The following is a 24,235-nucleotide window of genomic DNA, read 5'->3' as shown; positions in this document are numbered from 1 at the left end:
CAAGTACATCACAAGAGGAACAGTACAGTCCACAGTCTGATTGCTGTGTCATTGGTAAGCAAAAAAAATATGACAGCCCATGTAGAAGTCCAAGGTGACTGTCACAGAGTGTTTCAGGGGACAGTGGGAGGTGTTGTTACAGGGCATGATGCAGAGGGCAGAACCGAGCTGAAACAGGGCATTTGGTGGAGTAGATTGCTACTGGCTCCTTCTTAATACACAGACAGAATCACCCGCATCTTCGTCTTCTATGTCATCTGTCTGACATGTGGGTGCTGATGTTTGGTCTGAAGCACTGTGTTGCACTGACACCTCAGGAGCCGGAGATGTGTGTGTAGAGATACCAGCAGCATTAATCAGCGACTGCCTTAGTGGTAGCAATGCGATGATTCGGATCTGCAGGACATGGAAGATTCCAACAACTTTTCGCTGGTGTGCATCCATGGCAGCCATTCTTTCCGCATGCATCCGCTCCATGTACTCCATTCCCCTCAGCATCTGTGCCAACTCTTGGCTCACATCGCTGAGGCCACTCTGACTAGACAGTTGTTCTCCTCTGAGAGGCATGACTCCAGCGGTGTGAGGCATGGATTGTTGAACATCATGGAGCAAACTGTGGGTGTCCGTTAGGGAGTGTATGTGGTCCCTGATGTGACTTAGACACCCACGTATGTCATCTAGTTTTGCTGCCATATGGTCGAACACCACCCACACCTGTTCAGCTACCTCCTTCTGGCAGTATAACACCTGGCCTTGGAATGCGATATGTCCTTCGGTGAGGTGCTGGGAGCCAGTCGTGGTGGTGGGTGCTTCCTGCTGTGTGGTCTGTGCAGAGGGTGGGGTCTCCTCGATGCAGCTGGGCTGCACTGCTACAGGAGGTGGGTTGCCGTAGCTCTCCATGAGCTGTTGTATCGCATCTGTGTCGAAGGTGTGGAGGTCCTCTTCATCATCACTGATGAGTAGTCGGGTCTGCTCTGCAGGAGGTGTTGATTTTCCCTCTGCAATGTGATGGGGAGATGCTTTTCCACATTGTGTTGACATGTATGTTGACGCATTGTTCAAGTTTAAATACAGACTGCATGACAATGTACATTGTGACTGTTTGGGAGGAGCTGACTATTTCATGTGGGACAGTGGACATTTGAACTACATCATGAATGTGAGGTTGTACATGTACATTATCATCTCACAGTTTCCTGTTATGGCAGATGCGATTTGCCAGTTTCTACACACAAGCAGAACTAGGTGTGTACTCTGTTCTGTATTGAAAGTGTTGCACTTCGTACCACATTGTTGTCAATGTTGATGTGCTGTTATTGCTATGTGTGTGTGCTGCATTGTGGGAGAGTCGCCCTTGCAGCTGTGATTTTGCTGCCCCTTATTTCTTTGAATGCAAATAAACACTACTGGGTATGGGCTCCCAAGCAGCAAGGCCAAGCCACAGTCTAATGTATCAACAAAAAAAGCGCCAATGCTGCCATTAATTGTTTTCCATGATATCAACAACTCACAATCGATTTACACAAAAAGTGAGGGGATCTATGTCTCTGGAATGAATCTTCAATGTTATTGATTTTTTACTTCATCTAAGTTTTTGATTTTCTCTAGATCATTTTTTTTGGTTTTTAAAAAACATATAACATACAAAATATGAAGCACATTAAATACACTTAAATACACTTAAAACATTCCCCTACCAACACTCACACATACACTCAGTTGTGAATCACAATCAAACACTCACAAGCACACTCTACAATACAAGATACATATTGACAGTTTATTCAGAATTCAATATAAATCATATGTCTAAAATGCCATAGATATTCCTGCACCATATCATGATAATTGAACTGCAGCCATGCTATTCGTCATGCAGTGTCACCTACATTGTCAGTGTGGCTCACAGACATGCAGCTTTGCTGGTTTTAACACGTATGTGATGGAGCGAGATATTGAATGGGATTTTGTTCAAACTCGCAAAGTTAAACTTCCATAATAAGTATAACAGTACTAATGGCATGGGTTGAAATAAATAATCAACTTTGTTTTAAAAATTGCAGACACTACACGCGGGACTAATGTGCTTTTATGTTGCATTTGCAAGTGCGTGGAAATAATAAACTAACCTTGTCTATTGTTATTGTCAGTATTAAATGCGGCTGTTTTATTAATGCCATTTGCTATATTTGTGTATGCTTAATATTTTGTCGTGTCTTTTCTGTGGCATAAGCTCGTGGAGAATCCTGGTGGCCTGGAAGAAGAAGGTTATTATACATGCTGCTTTTTGTGCTTAGCTAGGTAACATAATTAACTCGGTTATTATTTAGAAGAAGGGGTGGGTAACAGAATGGGTCTCAATTCTTTAATTAATTACTGTCTTGGGTTTCTTTAAATACTAGTTTCCATGAGAGGCCTTTTGGGCCTACGTAAAGATGGGGTTTTTGAAACCTGTCCGGAGAGGAGCCTTGCACACACGAGAAGTGGAAAAGTTTTACCACATTGACAACCTTGTCAGAAATTATTGTTGAATAACGACATGCAAAATGTGCTCATGAAGTTTTGTCCAAGGACAGGAAGCGGCAGGATTGCCAATGCAAGGAAGCTGCAATTTGTAACTCGAAAGAACTTATTCTGATACATTTTCGAGGAAGTGTAATGACACGAACAATAGGGCTGAAGAAGAGCCCGTTCTTAGTTTGAAAGCGGTGATGACATGGATGGTCTGACATAAGTCAGCCAATGGGAACTCTGGATGGCAAAAAATATGAACATTTCTGAAGAGATTAGCTAGTTAGAAAGGTATAAAATCTGGTCCTACAGGCAGGAGGGGGCTCTTGCTTCCCGATTCCTGAATGACGTGCTGTTGGACGTTTGGGGCACGTAAGGATAGCTGTCTTTATCAATTATATTTTTTGGTGATGAGAGTTTTTAGACAGGGAAATTGAGTTTAGGGAATGGAAACCTATATTTTGCTTTAAATTCATACTAAATGATTTATCTTTGAAATGTCAGACTAATAAGCCTTTCCTCGAATGATGCTTTCAAATTAATAATAAAATAATGATTTCTGAGTAAAAATGCTCTTTCTTTGAATATAATAAAGCTAATAAATTAGATTTTTGAAATGACAAGCTGGTCTTGTTTATTCATGGTCTAATTATCATTTTTAGATCCATTCACCTATGTGACTTAATTAATGTTGTATGATTAAAAACCATGGTAAGATATAATAAACTGCAGTTTTATATATTTTTGTAAATAGTTTATGAATATAATTTTTAATTAGGTCACATGATTCAGTCGCTCAAATTGTCTCTTTAGTTTATGGGCCTAGGTAGTGATTCATGATTAATGGTGAGTATTGTGGAGATGAGTAGCGTTTGTGAGACAGTTTTTCATTAGGAGCGCTGGATCATATGCATGGGTTGGTTGTGAGATTGGTTCTGTGTGGGGAGGGACCCCTTTGTGCCCATAGTAGCCGAGGGCCTACTTGCTGTTTGTATGTGTGCTGCAGTGTGCCAAGGGGAATAGGGACATGAACCTAAGTCATTGTGGGTGTGTAGTGTGCTCTTCTTAATTGTGAATGTGTGCCATTGTGCCCATCTCCCCCGCCCCCCAGTCCCTGTTCGGTACTCACCCTGTTGCTGTTGTGTCAGGTCATGTCGAGCAGTGTCCGGATCCCCAACTCCTGTCACCGTCTCCCCTCTGATGACTGTGGACACCATTTTCTCCACCTCATCCAGCTCCTGGTGTGCCGCTGGACTGTCACCTCCAGTCTGCATTGCTGCCTGATGGTTGTCAGCGAGTTTCTTCTTGGATTTGCGCTTCGCATCATTCCAGTGCCTCTTAACCTTTCCAATTGTCCTCCTCCTCACTCCGACTGCATTCTCCTTGTCCAGGATGGACTGCCATATTGCATTTTTATTTGCCAATGACACGTTGGAGGTGACGAACAGTTGTTGGTGGTGTTCTATCACCTCTGTGATTATGATCCTATTTTCTTGCAGACTGAACCTCGTCTTCTTCTCCTTGCCGTTTTGTGACCCTGAGGTCAAAGGCTGATCCTCCTGGGGGCTTGTGGGGTTCTGGTCGTCCTCTGTACTTGCTCCAGCTTCCTGCCTGGTGCTACACAGTTTAAATTATTTTAATTGTAATTTTCGGTGCTTTTATAGCGCATTTTCCTGCATGACGCATGGGAGTTACAGGCCTGTCGCTGGTTATCGCTTATTTTGTATCGCAATTTGGGACATCGCCGCTTTTTTGCGTTCGTGTTTTGCATTTTGTAGGCATCGAGGTAATTTTAACGCAGTCATTTGACGCATTATCATGAGACCATCGCATGGTACCGCCGTGTTGAGAATACAATGTTAACACAGCGTTATTTTCCCAAGATGCGTTAAGCTAATTTTGCGATAATTATCACACGTTCTTGAGAATACCCTCCCCCCTTGTGTTAACATTGTGCAGTTAAATGGAGGGGACAACATGCTGAGGTATTTAAGGAATGTCAACCTTCTACTCTTCTTCCCTACTGATAAACAATTACAAACAGGTCCTCTAAACCATCCCACACTGATGTGTTAGTTAATTATTTAGCATAGGATTTCTTTTCTCAATAATTATTGTCTTTCAGCAACTTCGGGTCACATATAACTAAGGTTTCTTCAGCATGTCTTTGGAAACATTCTATTTTTTATAACTTAGACTTATAAAGGCAATCAAAACAAAGCAGCATTCTCAAACAAGTTCATATAAACAAAAATCACACTAATTGAAATTTAACCATAGGAACCCTGTCAGGAGCAGGGAAACCATAGCTTGCAACGCTGGAAGATATCATGTAGGAGGAGTGGGCCTACCAGAACTAAGGTATGCATGATGTATGCGGGTATTCCTCAAACTGACTTTAATCCCTGTGCCCAGTGGCGTGTTCGAGAACTTGTCAAGTCAGTTACATGAGCTGTTTCTCAGGGATATTCGAACCTGACTCTGTCCTGAAAAAGTCTAACTGCAAAGCACCTGACTAAAAGTACTCAATGATAGGCACCTGAGAAGGAGTGCGACCCAGAGAGTGGTGCCACCCAGAAAGAACTCTTAACTCTGCAAATTAGATTCCATAAAACAAGTTTTCAAGAACTACTTAACCCCTTCGCCACTCCACGAATTCTGCCGCAGTACGGGGGTGGGGATTGAGCACGGTGCTTCCGTGCTTGTGACGGAACCGCGCTGTTAAGATGACGGCGTGGTTCCGTCACGAGCACGGAAGAGGTCAAAATATGGGGTTCCTACATTATTTTCTTTGTAAATTTGAAACAAAACCCCCATCTTTCATCAGTGTGCTGGCTTAGTTCTAATGCCCTAGAGTCTGCCTTGAATAACAGTTGCTTGAAGGAATGTGTCATGCACTGAGCCGCTGCAGATTCATTTCGCATTTTCAGTGGGTGATGGAGTAAAGGGCATGTGGTTTTGAAATGTCCTCATTGGCAAGACTCTACAGACCCAACACTCTGAAAAATTTCTGACAACCACAAACGTTTTTAAGACAATGGAACTTCCAGAACAGGCAACCCTAATTCTCCTTGCTAGCCGCATGCACTTGTTGGTTGACCTGAAATGGCACTTTGTACCACTGGAAACATTTTCACTCCGATATCTGCACTTGAAAGAGAGCTCTAATAAAACCCATCCGAAACCAAGGAGCTCTCTGGATAGAGTTCCCATGTTGAATCAGCCGGGTCAATTTTGCTGATATTAAGTGTAAAAGTAAAAATTATTCCTGGCACCCAAATGTGAATGCTAGGAATTCAGCATCAAGGGATACTCAGGCCCCTGTAAGTAACCTTGAATCTTTTTGAAGATGTTTATATTTCAAATACACTCCTTGTTTTTTTAAAAATAGATTCCTAGTCGAATTGTAAAAAATATGTTCTCTACTTGAAATGGAAAATACAACAGCGTTAATAGGCATAGGCACGGGGGCGTCATCATCCTTGAAAGTGCAGGCTGTATGCATCAGTGCTTAATTGGTAAAACAAGATGTGCAGGGCCCTGACCAGTAGGCCAATGCAGCTTGCACCACTCATTGCCCCATCATCACTGCCAATGATGATACCAAAACAACTACTAACCATCTCTGTCGTCTGCAAGCATGACAGTTCAGATTAGTTCAGGTCCCCAAAGCTAAAGGAAGGGATGGGCAGGCAGGTATTAGTATTTTCTTAATGTATATTGAATTCATGAACAACCGTTGTCCTGCTTATCTCTAAATTAGATGAGCAGCGCCACCATGTGGCAGAGTGTCATAAGTGTGATGATGCCAATTAAGTGCTCAAATGAAGCACTGCTTGTGTTCCGTGATAGGGGGCCTGGGTGCTTCAATCCGTCTTTTCACCATTGTGCAGCCACGAGCTGCGAACTTGTGGGGCAGAGCACTATTATTAGTAGGGCACAAGGCCCCCTGTTTTTGCCTAGGGCACCAATTTAAATGCGCGCCGTGGCACTAAAATGGACAGTTTGCTCTGTTTGAAATAAAGCCCCTGACATTGCTGCCCTTGTAATGCATCAGTACTCTTTAAGGAAAATTATTTCTGAGTAATCATGGCTTGGTGTGTATAGCAACCTTTCATCCATCTAAAATACCTAATTTCATACATATCTGGATTATTTTTTCTCAAACATGTGTCCTTCATTTCAGGGCTATATTGTATGTCTTCTTTTCGGATGAATAGATAGATGTGTAGGTGCAAGTGATCATGAAAATACTCAATAACTCCATGACAATAAAAAAATAGAAAATGTTGTGAAATGATCAATTTTACAAGGTTTTGGTTCTTTACTTCATAAAGTGAAACCACGAATTTCAGTCTAGCAAAAATGTGTGATATATATATATGGATATATATATATATAGCCAGTAGGTATATATAGTTAGGATTATTTCTCTAAGGAACTTTTGAAAATTCTATGTCTAATAACTTTGGCGTTTGTGGACGGAATCGGCTGAAGTTTTCAGGAAAATGGCACATTTTGTTTCTGAGCACCCCTTGAAAATTTGGGGGGGGTTTCGTCAAGGGGGGGCCAAGAAAAAAGGGGGGTCCCTAAACGCGTTTTTCCCATGTTAATTTCCATAGGGCGTTTGGCCTCACTTTTAGCTCGAACGGCTGAATGGATTTGCACGAAACTTGGCAGAATTGTAGGGACTGGTAGCCCGATGTGCCTTTGCTGGGTCTCAATATATGTGCTCCAGTGGATTTTGAGAAATTAACGTTTTAAAAAATTTATATATCTGTGACAGCGCCCTAGATAGCGCTCCAGATCGCGTACTTTTCGCGTCACGGAGCTTTGCGAAGCGAAGCTGATTGGCTCTCCGGTGTCTGTCAACATTCTAAACAGTCCGGAGCGGCCGCCATCTTGTCTCTCGGTAGGATCGAGAGACAAGAGGAGGGGAAAAACGAAGGGGGAATTTAATGAAAGGGGGCAAGGTAGACCCCTCTTGACCCCCTAGGAATGATGTTGGGGTTATTAAAGGGTTCCGTGGGGAAAATAAAAAAAAAAGATTTTTCACGGTAGAAGCGCTTCCCGGGCCGCGAACTGGGCCGCAAACTGGTAGCGAAACGTGAATTCGCCATTTTGTGTTTCGGTTTAATTAAATTACAGGGTATAAGGGGGTATGGGCGAGGTATCCTGATCCCTTATGTTTTCTGAGGGTGGCTGAGGAGGCTCATATATGTTGATACATGTCTTCCAGCGGCTGTGCTTGAGCGTTTTTTTTTGGTTTTTTTTGCTGCGTGACGTCTGTTAACGTTCGATTCGATGGAAATCAGGAAGTGTTGACCGCCATTTTGTCACTGCGATTAAATATTTTGTTAAAAATAATTGTTATAAATTAATCTTTATTGATAAACATTGTCTGCGCCATCTTGCCTTTTTTCCAATGCCACAATTTTGTCGTGCACGGCAGCCATTTTAGATGCCTTGACCAGACCCACTCTCTGCACGCCGTCGATTCTCAGCACGGCTCCCCACCCTCGCAAGCACCCCCGCTCTCTCTCTCATGCATGGGCCATAAACCTCCCCCCATCTGCGCTGCTCTTCCCTGAGACTCACACCCGTGCCCGCCCGACACCTTCCTTTCACCCTATTCACTACCGCACCCTCTGACACTCCTCTTCCTCTGTGTCTGATTGTGCAGGCCGGTCTCAGTCTATCACTTAGCCCTGCCGATGTAGTTTATGGCTCCAGCTGTAGAGAATCACCCCTGTTCAAAGGAGTTACAGTAGATCAAGGCACCCACCCGATGAGATCCATCACACCACACGCGTTCCTACTATCTGATAGCCATCCTGTATTGTGCTTGGGGAGGGGATTCTCACTGTGAGGGTGTGTGGGTCCGAGCCTGAAGCGGAAGATTCCAGGGATGCCTTTTTGTACATCAAAGTCTTCACAATTATGTGTCACATTAAAAATATATAGCACTCCAACAAAGTAGAAGGAAAATAACACTTTAATAACTTATAAATATATACATCGCAACAAAAACAGTAAACACCTTAAAACATTTTTTATTAAAACAGAAGCAACAATGGTTTATGACATGGGGAACAGTAGTGATATCCTGGGCGGGTGATGGAACTGGGTTTGTTAATGGAAAAACATCTACAGAGAAAACTATTGGTAAATTATACTTCTCCGGAAATTTAAAACTCACAAATGTTTCATTTGTGTAATCGTTTTATGAACATGTACATTAAAAAAACTAAAAGAAATGCCAAGAACGTCCCATGTGAAAGTGAATTTTATCTGGCAATTGTTTTCTTTTCCTTCTCATGAAAAGAAAGTTAAAGCCAGGTTCGTTACCTGCCTCATCTGCAAAAAAAAAACTCTCGAAAGGGACCGAAAAAAAATAGCGCTATGGTAATCATACCATGCATCGGCACATGGAGAGGTGGCACCCTCTTAATTATTCTAAAGCACAACTTCGAGATTTGGGGGATAACCCCCGACCGGCAAAAACATCCACCAATGACTTAGCATAAGTGAGTCAGAGGCAAGGGAAACGGTCCCAAATCTGCAAAAGAACTTTGGGCAGATGAGATTGACTTGTGTAGCATGTGGAAAATTAATTTCATGCGGAGAGATCAGTATTACTTCAATAAATACAGTAATCAATGATGCATTAGAACTTAATATCAATTCATTTTCCGAACGTGTAATCAGTACCTGTCCCATGTCAATTCATTGTTCGAACTTCAATACCCATCCCGGATCAATTCATTGTCCGAACATATAATCAGTAAAAAGTGCGACAAGTGCAACAAAATCATATCGATAATTCAGTCAGTCAGTCAGTCAATTTTCGTTATTCGATTATTAAAAATCATAAAAGAACGAGCAATATTACATATCACAATTTCATCGAAGCACAAAAATTTTCACAAATTTAAAACATACAATCATTATTATAAAAACATTTAGTCTACAATACAACGTACATAAATATTTAAAAAGAGATAAGAAGAAGGGCTTACTAAAACACAACTCATTCGATATCGATAATTCATTGTGAGCAAGTACCAAAAGTGTCGACAATTCTAACCTTCAATAAATACAGTAATCAAAGATGCATTAGAACTTAATATCAATTCATTGTCCGAATGTGTAATCAGTACAAGTCCCATGTCAATTCATTGTTCGAACGTATAATCAATGCCCATCCCGGATCAATTCATTGTCCGAACATATAATCAGTCTTATCCCATATCAATTCATGTGCTAAAAACTGCATACATATCTCATGATATCAAGGCTGAGCAATCTGGGCACAATAGTTTCATTTGTACCAGCGCCATTTTGGGTGAGGTCTGGAAGGTCCAAGTATAGTAAAAATGTCTCCACCAACTCGTGGTTGGACCGGGACCTCTTTTGGCAGTCCAAAAGTATTCGTTGAAGGGTAGGAGAGGGGACTGGCGACATGAACCATCAGTCAAAGAGGGGTGGGAGGCAAAAATCTCTCCTACCGGGTCATACTGGTGTCCCACCGGAACTGATCAAGTTGGTAGTCTTGCAGGATTTTGGTGATTTCAAGACTGAGGCCGGCGCCGGCATGAGCGCGCCGACGTCCCGCGGCTACGTCGGGGTCGTTCCGTCGGTGATCATGGCAGTCATTCCCCATCGGGGGTCGGGGGCCCCGTGGCTCTTATAGAATCTTCAAAGTTGAGGAGAACGTTTCTGGATGCAGGACTCATTTTCTAGTTGAACTCAGAAGCGCCGTTGCACCGCAACAGTGGACGAGACCCCCGCTGGGTGAGCGGAGCATCATTGCCTCGCAATAGTGGACGAGACCTTTTGTCGGGGGAGTGCAGCGTCGCTGCATCGCAAGAGTGGAGGAACCCTTTTGTTGGGTGAGTGCAGCGTCGCTGCATCGCAAGAGTGGACGAACCCTTTTGTTGGGCGAGTGGAGCATCGCTGTATCGCAAGAGTGGACGAACCCTTTTGTTGGGTGAGTGGAGCGTTGGGGGTGCAGCTGAGGGGCCCCCACCTGGGGGGGGTGGGAGAGGCTCGTTCGCGCCGCCTCTCCCTCCCAGCGCACCCCCCGCCGACACCTGGCGTTGATATCCGTGATGTCCGGACCAGGCGATAAGAGGGGGGGGTCGGAGGCAGAGGCAAGACATCCCCCCCGTGGCCTGCAGGGCGCCGCTTCAGGCCCGAACGGGGAGCTCATATCAAGCCGGGCCAGACCAGGAGATACGAGGGGGGGGGGCGGTGGCATGTGCAAGACATCCCCCCCCCCAGTGTTGTCGCAGCCATTATTGAAAAAAGAAGAGGGATCCCGTCGGCCTCGGCTCCTGTCCTGGCCCACCTTAGGCGACGACCTCCCCGGCCGACGGCTGCCAGCAGGACTCGCCCTACACGTGCCGAAGGCCTCGTCTTCTGGATGGGCGTAGCCGTGAACCTGTTGCACTTCGGGAGTTTCCGGAATGGGGGTAGGTATCTGCTGATTTGTATTTATTTCATGTTACCGTTATTGGGCGTGGCGGGCGGTGGGACAGACATGCTTGGAGCAGTGGGGGGGTGGCGGAGCCTAGCTACCTTGTGGCTGCCGTAACGTCAAGCTTGGCTTCTTTCACCATTTTCATGTTTCTTATTTCTAGCGAAGTCAAAAACTCATCAGAGGCCTACTGATTTTGTTCGATTTCTTTCCTTTCCTTTTCAAGTGTGTTTCATGCTAAAGTTTCTGTTTAACAGGATACAGGGATTACTTCGTATTTTACATATGTCTTCTTTATTAGGGGTTCTCTCCGGTTGAGTCAGATGATGTACCTCTAATAAATGGTCCGGGTGGAAGTAGTTTCTCAATCAGTGGGGAGTGACAGATTACAACGGGGGACAAAGGTCCGCATTACCCACCCTTCACTACTTGCAAAGACTAGACAGAATATTTCTATTCCACGTTATTTGCAAACAGAGAGTACCTCGAAAGAACTATTCCTTGAACAATAAATTTCCAGCCAATCAATCAATCAGGCATGACAGATTACAACGGGGGACAAAAGTCCGAATTACCTATCCTTCACTATCTGCAAAGGGAGACAGAATATTTCTATTCTTCTCTGTTTGTAGACAGGGAATATCTCAAACAGCAATAATCGATAAAAAAAATAGTAGGATTATAACACTTTAATAACTTATAAATATATACATCGCAACAAAAACAGTAAACACTAGGCATGGGCGTAAAATCCGTTCCGCTCGCGGATTTTGCGGATTTTCGGTAAATCCGCAATCCGCGAGATTCGCGGATTTCCCGCAAAATCCGCAAATCCGCGCGCTGCGGATTTTTTGCTTGTGTTCGCACTGCTCGCGGCCCGCGGCGCGGGCAGCAACAATCTCGCACTCGCGAAATTACAAAAATGGCGGAGGAGTGAAGCAAGGAAGTGGCCCAGTCTCCAACTTCCTGTTCCTGTCCAGCAAGTTCCTCCCATTGGGGAGGGGTGAAGGAAGTGCCCCAGTCTCCAACTTCCTGTTCCTGTTTCCTTTCCTGGCCATTTTGGATTCGATCTTGACTGGGAAGGATTACTTTTTGTGGATGCTGCTGGATATTTGGATTTGAGGCCTTTTGGATTCAAAATTTGATTTCACAAGTAAGTTGATAAGTTGATGTTGTTTGTGGTGATTTTTGTGTGTGTTAATCGACTTTTGGGGTGGTGTTGGGGGCTGGCTATGTTGGTGGTGGGCCATTTGCAATAACTTTTGGATTCGAAATTTGATTTCACAAATAAGTTGATAAGTTGATTTTCTTTGTGGTGATTTTTGTGTGTGTTTTCCGACTTTTGGGGTGGTTTTGGTGATTTAGCGGGTATTTTGCCGCGTTCGCGTCGTGAAGCAACAATCTCGCACTCGCTAAATTGCAAAAAGTGCAATTCTGCACCAGAAAACCACCAGCAGGCAGCATAAACCTTCTGAAACTTGATGGATGGCATTGGATTGTGGTGATTTGTGTTGTCTTTTTTGACTTTTTGGAGTAGGGGTTGGGGGCTAGCTATGTTGGGTGGGGCCATTTTGAAGCATGGTCCTCCTGGCCATGTGGATGGGGGTCAAGCGGCCATTTTGAAGGCAGGCAGTGAGCTTTGTGCCATAGGCCTGCACCCATTTTTCCTTGCTTTCACCCCTTGTGCCCAGGTTGAGTCAGTGGTACATGAAACTAACTACATGCCTCTCTGTGGGCTCTCTTGGATCAATGTTGAATTCCTGTTTCCCAAAAATGTAGCAATTCTTATTTTTGATATTTCCATATTGTGGTGTGCACGTGTGTATTCGAAATTTGATTTCACAAGTAAGTTGATAAGTTGATTTTCTTTGTGGTGATTTTTGTGTGTGTTTTCCGACTTTTGCGGTTGTTTTGGTGATTTAGCGGGTGTTTTGCCGCGTTCGTGTCGTGAAGCAACAATCTCGCACTCGCTAAATTGCAAAAAGTGCAATTCTGCACCAGAAAACCACCAGCAGGCAGCATAAACCTTCTGAAACTTGATGGATGGCATTGGATTGTGGTGATTTGTGTTGTCTTTTTTGACTTTTTGGAGTAGGGGTTGGGGGCTGGCTATGTTGGGTGGGGCCATTTTGAAGCATGGTCCTCCTGGCCATGTGGATGGGGGTCAAGCGGCCATTTTGAAGGCAGGCAGTGAGCTTTGTGCCATAGGCCTGCACCCATTTTTCCTTGCTTTCACCCCTTGTGCCCAGGTTGAGTCAGTGGTACATGAAACTAACTACATGCCTCTCTGTGGGCTCTCTTGGATCAATGTTGAATTCCTGTTTCCCAAAAATGTAGCAATTCTTATTTTTGATATTTCCATATTGTGGTGTGCACGTGTGTATTCGAAATTTGATTTCACAAGTAAGTTGATAAGTTGATTTTCTTTGTGGTGATTTTTGTGTGTGTTTTCCGACTTTTGCGGTTGTTTTGGTGATTTTGCGGGTGTTTTGCCGCGTTCGCATCGTGAAGCAACAATCTCGCACTCGCTAAATTGCAAAAAGTGCAATTCTGCACCAGAAAACCACCAGCAGGCAGCATAAACCTTCTGAAACTTGATGGATGGCATTGGAATGTGGTGATTTGTGTTGTCTTTTTTGACTTTTTGGAGTAGGGGTTGGGGGCTGGCTATGTTGGGTGGGGCCATTTTGAGGCATGGTCCTCCTGGCCATGTGGATGGGGGTCAAGCGGACATTTTGAAGGCAGGCAGTGAGCTTTGTGCCATAGGCCTGCACCCATTTTTCCTTGCTTTCACCCCTTGTGCCCAGGTTGAGTCAGTGGTACATGAAACTAACTACATGCCTCTCTGTGGGCTCTCTTGGTTCAATGTTGAATTCCTGTTTCCCAAAAATGTAGCAATTCTTATTTTTGATATTTCCATATTGTGGTGTGCACGTGTGTATTCGAAATTTGATTTCACAAGTAAGTTGATAAGTTGATTTTCTTTGTGGTGATTTTTGTGTGTGTTTTCCGACTTTTGCGGTTGTTTTGGTGATTTTGCGGGTGTTTTGCCGCGTTCGCGTCGTGAAGCAACAATCTTGCACTCGCTAAATTGCAAAAAGTGCAATTCTGCACCAGAAAACCACCAGCAGGCAGCATAAACCTTCTGAAACTTGATGGATGGCATTGGAATGTGGTGATTTGTGTTGTCTTTTTTGACTTTTTGGAGTAGGGGTTGGGGGCTGGCTATGTTGGGTGGGGCCATTTTGAGGCATGGTCCTCCTGGCCATGTGGATGGGGGTCAAGCGGACATTTTGAAGGCAGGCAGTGAGCTTTGTGCCATAGGCCTGCACCCATTTTTCCTTGCTTTCACCCCTTGTGCCCAGGTTGAGTCAGTGGTACATGAAACTAACTACATGCCTCTCTGTGGGCTCTCTTGGTTCAATGTTGAATTCCTGTTTCCCAAAAATGTAGCAATTCTTATTTTTGATATTTCCATATTGTGGTGTGCACGTGTGTATTCATAAATGCCTACTTGCAAACTATTAAATGAAGCGCCACATATGCAACATATATTTAACTGATGTTCCTCTGTCTTCGTTTGCTTTTAGGTGCACAAAGTCAAGAACTCTGCATCATCGTTGAGCATCAGTGCCAGGAAGAAGTCCTGCTGCAGCCTGCTGTTCCGACATCTGAAGAAGAATCAGAAGATGGGTCCGAAAAGAGGTGCCCGTAGCTCCTCTTGCAAGAAAGATGTCTCTACTAAGGAGAAGAAGAAGCAAGTGGCACCACTTACCAAGGAGTCTGGTGCCTCGACCACTAAATTTATGTGGAAAAAAGAACCAAAGTCCACCATGAGTGCTGCACAGGTAGCCTGTTTATTGGTTCAATCACCAACGACCAGTGATGTTGGCTCAAGTACTATTCAACAACCAAAGCCGCAACAACAACTGCATGAGCTAACAGTACAAGCACAAGTACATGCGCAAGGAGCTGTCCGAGAAGGAGCTGGTCGAGAAGGAGCTGGCCGAGAAGGGGAAGGCCGAGAAGGGGAAGGCCGAGAAGGGGAAGGCCGAGAAGGAGAAGGCCGAGAAGGAGAAGGCCGAGAAGGAGAAGGCCGAGAAGGAGAAGGCCGAGAAGGAGAAGGCCGAGAAGGAGAAGGCCGAGAAGGCGAGGTCCATGAAGAGTTGCAAGTAGAGGTCAGTGAAGAGGGCCATGTAGCGGCGCATGGAGCGGTGCAAGTGGCCACAATGGTTGTTCTTCCCGAAGTCGGGGCACAGGAGGAAATTGACTTTGGACCCGGGGTATCAAGTCAGGAAGACGAAGCCACTCCTCCTGATGATTCATTTTCTCCCAGCTCCCCAGCAAGGAAAAGATCAAGGAGGGTGTGTAGAAGTTCCTCTTCAAGCCCCGCTCCCTCAGATGATCTGCATCAAGATTGGCAACCATCTCCGACGTCTGAGAGGGAGGCACACCATGAGCTGAGAAAGGTATCAAATGTTAAAAGGAAGGGCCCCGGAAAGCTCATACTTATGGATCCGAACGTCGGACTTGATGAAGTGGTGCATTCTGATGTTGATGAACAGGATGACAGCAATGACCTAGTCATCACACACGTCATTCCAGCCACACCGGCCATGCAGCAGACAGACATTTATACCCTATCCCGACGTCATGCTGAGCGTGACCCTGGCGATGTGGCACTGGTAGCACCACCAACGCAGTCATGTAGTACAAGTTCACCAAAACCTACCGCTCCCATATTTTCTCCCCAGAGGGGAACTCCATCCAGCTCGACTCCCTCAAGTAGGGTTGCTGCAATAATTGCACAACCCAGTAGAGGTCTGCAAGGCTCATCCACCACTGCTTCATCTGGCATTGGCAGTATCATCACCTCGTGCGGCAAAACCAGAAGTTTCCAGTCCCCAGTTTGGAACTATTTTAGTGTCCATGCAAAGCATGATAACCTAGCCGTTTGTTCCATTTGTACGACTACAGTTAGCCGCGGTAAGATTGGTACCAACTATGGTACCGGAGGCCAGCTAGGTCATCTTGAAAGAAGGCACTCTGTAGAATGGTTTGCGCACCTAGCAAACATCAAGGCAAAGGAATCCCAAAGGGCAAGTGGCCAAAATAAACCCGTACTAGGTGTTTCATCTGAAGATGACGGGGAGGTAGAAGAAGCGTCAGACATTTATTCGGGCGCACCCAGTACCCCTGGCAGCACCACACCCTCCGGAACACATAGGAGGCACACTGAGAGTCTGGGAGACACACCAATGCGGAAAATGTCAACACTGAGCAGAAGTGGGTCGAAGAAGGCATCAGCATCATCCATTAAACTTGTCCAGCGCAGCATTACAGACATGTTCTCCTCAGATGCGCCATTTCAACGCAACCACCCAATTGTGCGCCTGTATAACACTAAGCTGGCTAAAATGCTAGCGGTGGACCTTCTCCCTTTTTCGTTTGTCGAAGGTGTGGGTTTTCTTGAACTCGTGGCAACACTGGCCCCTAAATGGAAGGTTCCTAGCCGGTTCTATTTTGCCAGGGTTGCTGTTCCAGCACTACATAAAGAGGTGCTTGAGTTGGTTGGGGCAGCTTTGCAGAAGAGTGCTGTTCACACTATACACCTGACAACAGACATGTGGACCAGTTGCCAAGCCCTTGATTACATGTGCATCACTGCACACTGGGTCTCTTTTTCAGGGGTTGCTAAACGGATAAATGCAGGTGGTGACTTGGTCGACATTTTTAAGGGTGCTCGTAAACATGCAACATTAGCCATGTTTGGCATGGAGAAAACTCATACTGCAGACAACATTTTGCATGACTTTAACAAAAAGGTCTTGCAATGGCTGCCCAAAAGAAATTGCAAGGTTGGTTATGTTTCTACTGATAATGGCAGCAATGTAGTTAAGGCCATGGCGGACGGTGACTATTTCAGAGTGCCGTGTTTGGCGCACTGTATGAACCTTGTCGTGCAAAAGTTCTTGAAAAAAGAACCTGCAGTCGACAAAATACTGACCATCTGCAGAAGAATATGCACACATTTCAACCATTCTTTTAAGGCCCGGAAGGAGCTGAGGCGCCAGCAAAATGTACGTAGAATGCCAGTGAAAGCACTTATCCAGGAGGTGGCAACACGTTGGAACTCAACCTTCTACATGCTTGAGCGTCTGCATGAGCTGTTTCCAGTAGTCAATGAGTATTTCTACAACCTGGGTGGTGATCCGACAGAAATGATGCTAGCGGTGGAGCAATGGCAGCTAGTTAAAAGCCTGACAGACATGCTTCGTCCTTTTGAGGTCTTCACGCGTGAAGTCAGCAGGGAGGACTGTTCTTTGAGCAAAGCTATCCCATTGTTGCTGAAGCTCGAGCACCAAGTCAAGGTGGTGTCTTCAGAATTAAAGGATGCGGGAAAGAATGAAGCATATGAGTTGGCGCAGAGATTATTACAACGCCTAGTTAGCAATAAACGGCTTGTAAATATCAAGAAACAACAGCACTACATTTGTGCTACTATTCTGGATCCACGTTACAGAAAGCCATTGTTAGGAAAAGTATTAATTCCTTTTGAAACTTCAGATGTTACAGAGTACAAAGGTTGGCTAGCTCGGTCAGCCATTCGTTTTGAAAGAGAGAGGAAGGAAACTGTAGGAGAAGACAGTACTAGTGAATCAGCAGGCCAACAGGCGTCGGATAAAAGCACTTCTGTGCCTGTGGCAGAAGTGAGTGTCTTTTCCTCTGAGCCGTTAACCACACCAGCAACCGTATCATCTGCACCAGGCACAGGCGATATGTCTGAAGAGGATTGGCTAAGTCAGCTAGGGTTTGCTTGTCCCAGAAAGGACACAGAAGTGCAAAGTACAGGAATGCGGGAGAACATTGTTTCAATGGTGCAGGCCTACCTGGATGACTCAACAGCGGTCAATATTACTGAGGACCCATTGGCGTATTGGCATGGGAAAAGAAACATATGGCGAGAGCTCACCAACCTGGCTATCAATTACTTGTCTTGCCCACTCGCAAGCGTGTCTTCAGAACGTGTTTTTAGTTCTGCTGGTGGCATTGTGACTTCCAAAAGGTCCCGCCTCTTGCCCGCAAATGTGGAGCGGCTCACCATGATAAAGATGAACCAGCACTTCATACCACCAGATTACAAAGTACGAGAATGCACGCAGGAAGAAGAGGACACCGACCTACCTGAGGAAAGTTCTTCTCAGTTACCACAAGTACTACCGACTGAATTTGCAGAGTATGAGGACGAGTTCATTTTCCCTGACACCGAGTTCTGAAAATGAGTCAATGATTCATTAACTTTATTTTTAGTTCGACTCCTTATTCACTTTTATTCCTGTGTGTCTGTCTTTCTTTGTTTACCAAGTGCTTGATCCCATTCACAACAAAACTGTAATCACCCAATCAAAGAACAAGCCCATCAGCAGAACTGTCTTGCCGCAGCATTCATCAGGTTCACAAGTTAGTTGCCAAGAACTCAGTCCTGGTCGTCTATCCTCCTCCTCCAGACTCATTCTATCCATTTCCCGTAATGCTGATGCCTGGATTCCGCACAATGAAGAAACTTACGTTGACGAGTTGCTGCGGAACGCTTTAGGACACTGTGAATTCCAGGTGGAGACAACCCTTCAACAAACACAAATTACAGGTAAGATAAGCGTTTGGATGGGAGGTAGTATAATGGAGTATTAGGAGGAGAGGCGAGAGAGTGACAGTGGTACTACTAGTAAACTCCTAGGACTCTTGATTATGGAAACTCTGTGACAGGCATTTAACTTTGGAAAACATTTGGCCAACTACAGGTTGCTTTTGCTTTGCAGAAAATCCACGCCGGGAAACTCCAGTTGGGGCCCAGCTGCGGAACGCTTTAGGACACTGTGAATTCCAGGTGGAGACAACCCTTCAACAAACACAAATTACAGGTAAGATAAGCGTTTGGATGGGAGGTAGTATAATGGAGTATTAGGAGGAGAGGCGAGAGAGTGACAGTGGTACTACTAGTAAACTCCTAGGACTCTTGATTATGGAAACTCTGTGACAGGCATTTAACTTTGGAAAACATTTGGCCAACTACAGGTTGCTTTTGCTTTGCAGAAAATCCACGCCGGGAAACTCCAGTTGGGGCCCAGCTGCGGAACGCTTTAGGACACTGTGAATTCCAGGTGGAGACAACCCTTCAACAAACACAAATTACAGGTAAGATAAGCGTTTGGATGGGAGGTAGTATAATGGAGTATTAGGAGGAGAGGCGAGAGAGTGACAGTGGTACTACTAGTAAACTCCTAGGACTCTTGATTATGGAAACTCTGTGACAGGCATTTAACTTTGGAAAACATTTGGCCAACTACAGGTTGCTTTTGCTTTGCAGAAAATCCACGCCGGGAAACTCCAGTTGGGGCCCAGCTGCGGAACGCTTTAGGACACTGTGAATTCCAGGTGGAGACAACCCTTCAACAAACACAAATTACAGGTAAGATAAGCGTTTGGATGGGAGGTAGTATAATGGAGTATTAGGAGGAGAGGCGAGAGAGTGACAGTGGTACTACTAGTAAACTCCTAGGACTCTTGATTATGGAAACTCTGTGACAGGCATTTAACTTTGGAAAACATTTGGCCAACTACAGGTTGCTTTTGCTTTGCAGAAAATCCACGCCGGGAAACTCCAGTTGGGGCCCAGCTGCGGAACGCTTTAGGACACTGTGAATTCCAGGTGGAGACAACCCTTCAACAAACACAAATTACAGGTAAGATAAGCGTTTGGATGGGAGGTAGTATAATGGAGTATTAGGAGGAGAGGCGAGAGAGTGACAGTGGTACTACTAGTAAACTCCTAGGACTCTTGATTATGGAAACTCTGTGACAGGCATTTAACTTTGGAAAACATTTGGCCAACTACAGGTTGCTTTTGCTTTGCAGAAAATCCACGCCGGGAAACTCCAGTTGGGGCCCAGCTGCGGAACGCTTTAGGACACTGTGAATTCCAGGTGGAGACAACCCTTCAACAAACACAAATTACAGGTAAGATAAGCGTTTGGATGGGAGGTAGTATAATGGAGTATTAGGAGGAGAGGCGAGAGAGTGACAGTGGTACTACTAGTAAACTCCTAGGACTCTTGATTATGGAAACTCTGTGACAGGCATTTAACTTTGGAAAACATTTGGCCAACTACAGGTTGCTTTTGCTTTGCAGAAAATCCACGCCGGGAAACTCCAGTTGGGGCCCAGCTGCGGAACGCTTTAGGACACTGTGAATTCCAGGTGGAGACAACCCTTCAACAAACACAAATTACAGGTAAGATAAGCGTTTGGATGGGAGGTAGTATAATGGAGTATTAGGAGGAGAGGCGAGAGAGTGACAGTGGTACTACTAGTAAACTCCTAGGACTCTTGATTATGGAAACTCTGTGACAGGCATTTAACTTTGGAAAACATTTGGCCAACTACAGGTGAATCAACACGATGACAGTGTTCCGTAAAACAAACTTACTGCAAAACCACCACCCACCAGGCTCAAAAGTAGTAAAAAACAGCTATGCTCAGATAAAGTTTGAAAAAGTATATTTTTATATCCCAAACAAAATAAACTCCCGCAAGACCCTCCCTAACCCCAACAAATAAATAGTCCATCAAAAGTCCCCAAAAAACCCAACTCCCAATTCCCACCCCCCAAAAGTCTCTAAAAAAGGGGCAAGGGACACTCTACGGATGCAGGTTGTTGAATTTGGCCTCCAGGGCATCAAACTTCTCCTGGATGATGGCTTGATCTAAACGGAGGCCCTCCACCAGAGTCTGATACTCCTTCCATCTCTGGACCTCCGCCTCTAGGTTGGACACTCTGCGGAGTGCAAGGCGCAAGCGAGCCTTTACAGTACTGTGAGGAGGTGCAGCCTTTGCTGCTCGGCGGTGGCGTCTTCCAGCACGGCTCCGGTTGGCTGGAGCACTGCGCTTACCGGCAGAACGTGGGGTCACGGAGGAGGATGCAGAAGATGTTACACTGGAGTGCGTGTCGTCCCCCTCCATTTCCACCAGCCGGCGATATTGCGCAACAGTGGCATCCAGCCTCCGTTGCCGGGCAAGTACAGCCCGCATACTCCTGCTCGGTTTCCATGTTTTGGTATTACCAACTATAAGAAGAAAGAAAAACATAATCTGTAACGAATGCTCTTTAAAAATATGATTAACACAAAATGATTCAGCAGGAAGTTGTGTCACAGTACAACTAGCAACTAGCCAGCGCAGTACAAAACTATTGAGGCCAGTATCATGGGCGTCCGCATGGAGGGGCAAGGGGGGGGCGCTTGAATCACCATTTCCCTTCCCACAACTCACTTGTATCCTTGGTTTGGTGCTCTTTCATATGAAAGAGATCTGGCAGAAGTGAGTGACTTTTCCTCTGAGCCGTTAACCACACCAGCAACCGTATCATCTGCACCAGGCCCAGGCGATATGTCTCTATCTCTCTCTCTGTCTCCCTCTGTCTCCCTCTACCTCGCTGTCTCTCTCTCTGTCTCCCTCCCTCACCCTCCCTCTGGCTCCCTCCCTCTCTCCTTCTGTCTTCCTCTCTCTCTGCCTCTATCTGTCTGTCGGTCCCAGCCTGCTGTAATTACCATATTGTAATTTGTCACTGGTCCAGCACTGGATACACATCATATGCTATCTAAGAGTCAGATAGTACCATGATCCAGCTTACCTGTACTCCACACCACCGCTGCCTGCTTCCTCACAGTCTGATTATCCACTTGCGCCGCATCCTCCCCAGAGTCGCCCTCAGACTCCGAGTCGATGACGATCACGTCCGAGCTGGCCCCGCCACCAGCTGTTCCACCTAAAAAATATATTTAAGACTGTTAGATTACACCACTCACTAGTATTTGGTCTAGGAATGAAGAAGTTTGAAAACAGAAAAAATAATTGACTGTCTACTCTAGTCTAAAGTAAAAATGTCCCTCCTTCCAGGGAAGGCTGTTGTCTTGCTGCACTTTTTTGTCACAATTGATGAATGCTTGCTTAATTTTAACACACATCTTTTTTCTCTGAACAGACAGACGCTGGACTTCTACGGACAAGAGCAACCAACTAAACCAGGTGAAAGCTCGGCTCGACCACAAGACATGTGTTCCATTACTCATCAACTCAGCACCAAGCACTTTTCCTTTTCCAGCTAACTTTATTTTAATATATGTGTTTACTTTTACTTTTTTTAATAAAGCTTTTAAACTTGAATAGACTCTGTGGTTTTTGGTCCTCCAAGCTAGAGTGACTGAGAGAAAGGTTTTGTAATTTTTGCAAGGAGGAGTCCGTGCCGCTGACACTACCGAGTTTATACTATAGTATACAGTGTGCCAAACACGCCACTCTGAAATATTATTACTCTGGTCTTTGGTGTCCATAGTAAGGTTTGTGGAGAATTGTCCCTGCAACAGTAGTATTATTGATTTAGCTCCTATCTAAACACTGTTTCGAAAATTTAAATTAGGAACGCTTGGACAACAATAGGTCCTCTATATTTAAATGAAAACTTACTGGGGCCAGCAAAGGAGCACTCGCCGCCCTGGCCTGCATCATCCTCCTCCTTTGGAGCCACTGCATCCGCTGTTTCTGTCCGCTTGCCCCTGGGCGGACCTGACGTACAACATGAAAGAAAGAACAGAAAAAAATGATGATTGCTGCTTGTCGATGTCCTTGTCAACCAAATCAAACATTTAGAAAGAACAAGAACCAACTATTTTAGCCAAAAAGAGGGCTACAAAGGAAGGACTGCACCTGAGCCTCTACTCAGTCATTTAGGACAATGATGCGTCACTGAAACCCTGCGCCTGCATGAAGCAGGCTTACGGCTTGACGCAGCATTGCTGGAGCTGCGCCATCGTTGCAACGCAACTCCATCAATGAGCCGCCTTTACGGCACCGATGCGTAACGCTTCGGTGACGTTTTGGCACCATGGCGTGCCGCATTGAAAATACGGCGCACCATGGGTGGTGCTGGCGTGCCTCACCCTTTGCAGGGATGCACAGGTAATGCACTTAGGGGCATACTTACGAGTTCTGGGCTGCACACCTCCAGAGGTGCACCAGAACAAAATGCGTAACTCAAAACTAACCTTGCGTCACGGCAGATGCGCCGCAATTACAATGCGGCAAACCCTGGCGCAAGGGTAGGCAGATGCGTGATGCATCTCGTGACGAAAGAGGGGCGCATCTCTAGAGTCGCGTCGCAGGCGCGATGCAACTATAGCAATGCTCAGGGATGCCCAATACTCAACATACCGCATCAGTCCTTACGCCTGCTTCAAGCAAGCAGGCATAAAGAATTGACGTAGCAGCGTCGCGGAAGTGCCTGCGTTAAATCTTGTAGATTTCACGCAGGCACTTTTGCGAGGCGCACATCTGCCTGACCGCCACCCCCCCCCTCCCCCTGCGTGGCAACGCACCCATTGTGGCGCAGGCCCAGGTCTTAACGTGGCGCATCTCCTTAGAAGCATCACGTTGTACATGACTCGCTGGGATGCGCCACGTTTACGTCGCTGTGCGTCAGGTAAGGCAGCGTAAACGTGGCGCAAGGGGCTTGTAAATCTGCCCCTTTGTGTCTAGCATTACGCAGTTCTGTAAAGTACACTCATACATTACTCAGCCCAATTAAATGAACACAAAATAGAAAACAAATAAGCAGTGGCACCGCCACAGAGAAAGAGAGCAGTGCACCTGAAATGCACAGAAGATTTTGAAATATTAATTTAGCTCTCCTATCAATGTAATCAGCAGCATTATTGTTCTTTGTAAAAAAGTTAAAGCAAACATTTGCAATATTAACACACAGAGCAGGAGAAAAAACAGAGTAGTGAGTGATGAAAAAATTGCTACTACTACTCACCAAGCCCGGGGACCTCCACTCCCAGCAGATCGAGCAGGTCGTGCTCCCGCTCCAGAATATCGGTCCAGCGGTGGGTCACCTGATTATAGGTGCGCTGGACCCCCGTGATCTTAAAAAGGGCCCGGCACACCTGCCCCCACCGCTTCCGACGCTCCTGGCTGTTGGTATAACCGGCAGCAATCCTGCCGCCTGCTGCGATGGTCCTCGGGAGACGGCGCTGCACAAAATAAACGAGTGTGCCCACCTCCTCAGGGCTGAAGATCTCCCTGGGCACCACCATTTCCGCCCTCAAGCGGCCACACGGGAGCCGGGCACGGGCTGCGGTGCCCGGCTTGGGCAGCTTGACAGCTGTCTTCACCATGTTCTGGGCAGGT

The 24,235-nt window shown here is 45.6% G+C and overlaps 2 protein-coding genes across 3 annotated transcripts in view; one reads left to right on the top strand and one right to left on the bottom strand.

Annotated features, from left to right (window-relative positions):
* Nucleotides 1–24,235, bottom strand: part of DMD (dystrophin) — a 4,652,165-nt gene that overhangs the window by 3,221,221 nt on the left and 1,406,709 nt on the right. The window lies entirely within an intron of this gene.
* On the top strand, nucleotides 851–22,216 carry LOC147697860 (uncharacterized). Its single transcript, XM_086933584.1, has 8 exons — nucleotides 851–878; nucleotides 18,811–18,912; nucleotides 19,085–19,186; nucleotides 19,359–19,460; nucleotides 19,633–19,734; nucleotides 19,907–20,008; nucleotides 20,181–20,282; nucleotides 22,032–22,216. The coding sequence occupies exons 1-8, from the start codon at nucleotides 851–853 to the stop codon at nucleotides 22,214–22,216; spliced, it is 825 nt and encodes a 274-aa protein (XP_086789710.1).

This window comes from Lissotriton vulgaris, chromosome 8, assembly GCF_964263255.1.
Source record: "Lissotriton vulgaris chromosome 8, aLisVul1.2, whole genome shotgun sequence".
In the NCBI taxonomy this organism is placed as follows: Eukaryota; Metazoa; Chordata; class Amphibia; order Caudata; family Salamandridae; genus Lissotriton; species Lissotriton vulgaris.
This window is presented reverse-complemented; position numbering and strand designations above follow the sequence as displayed.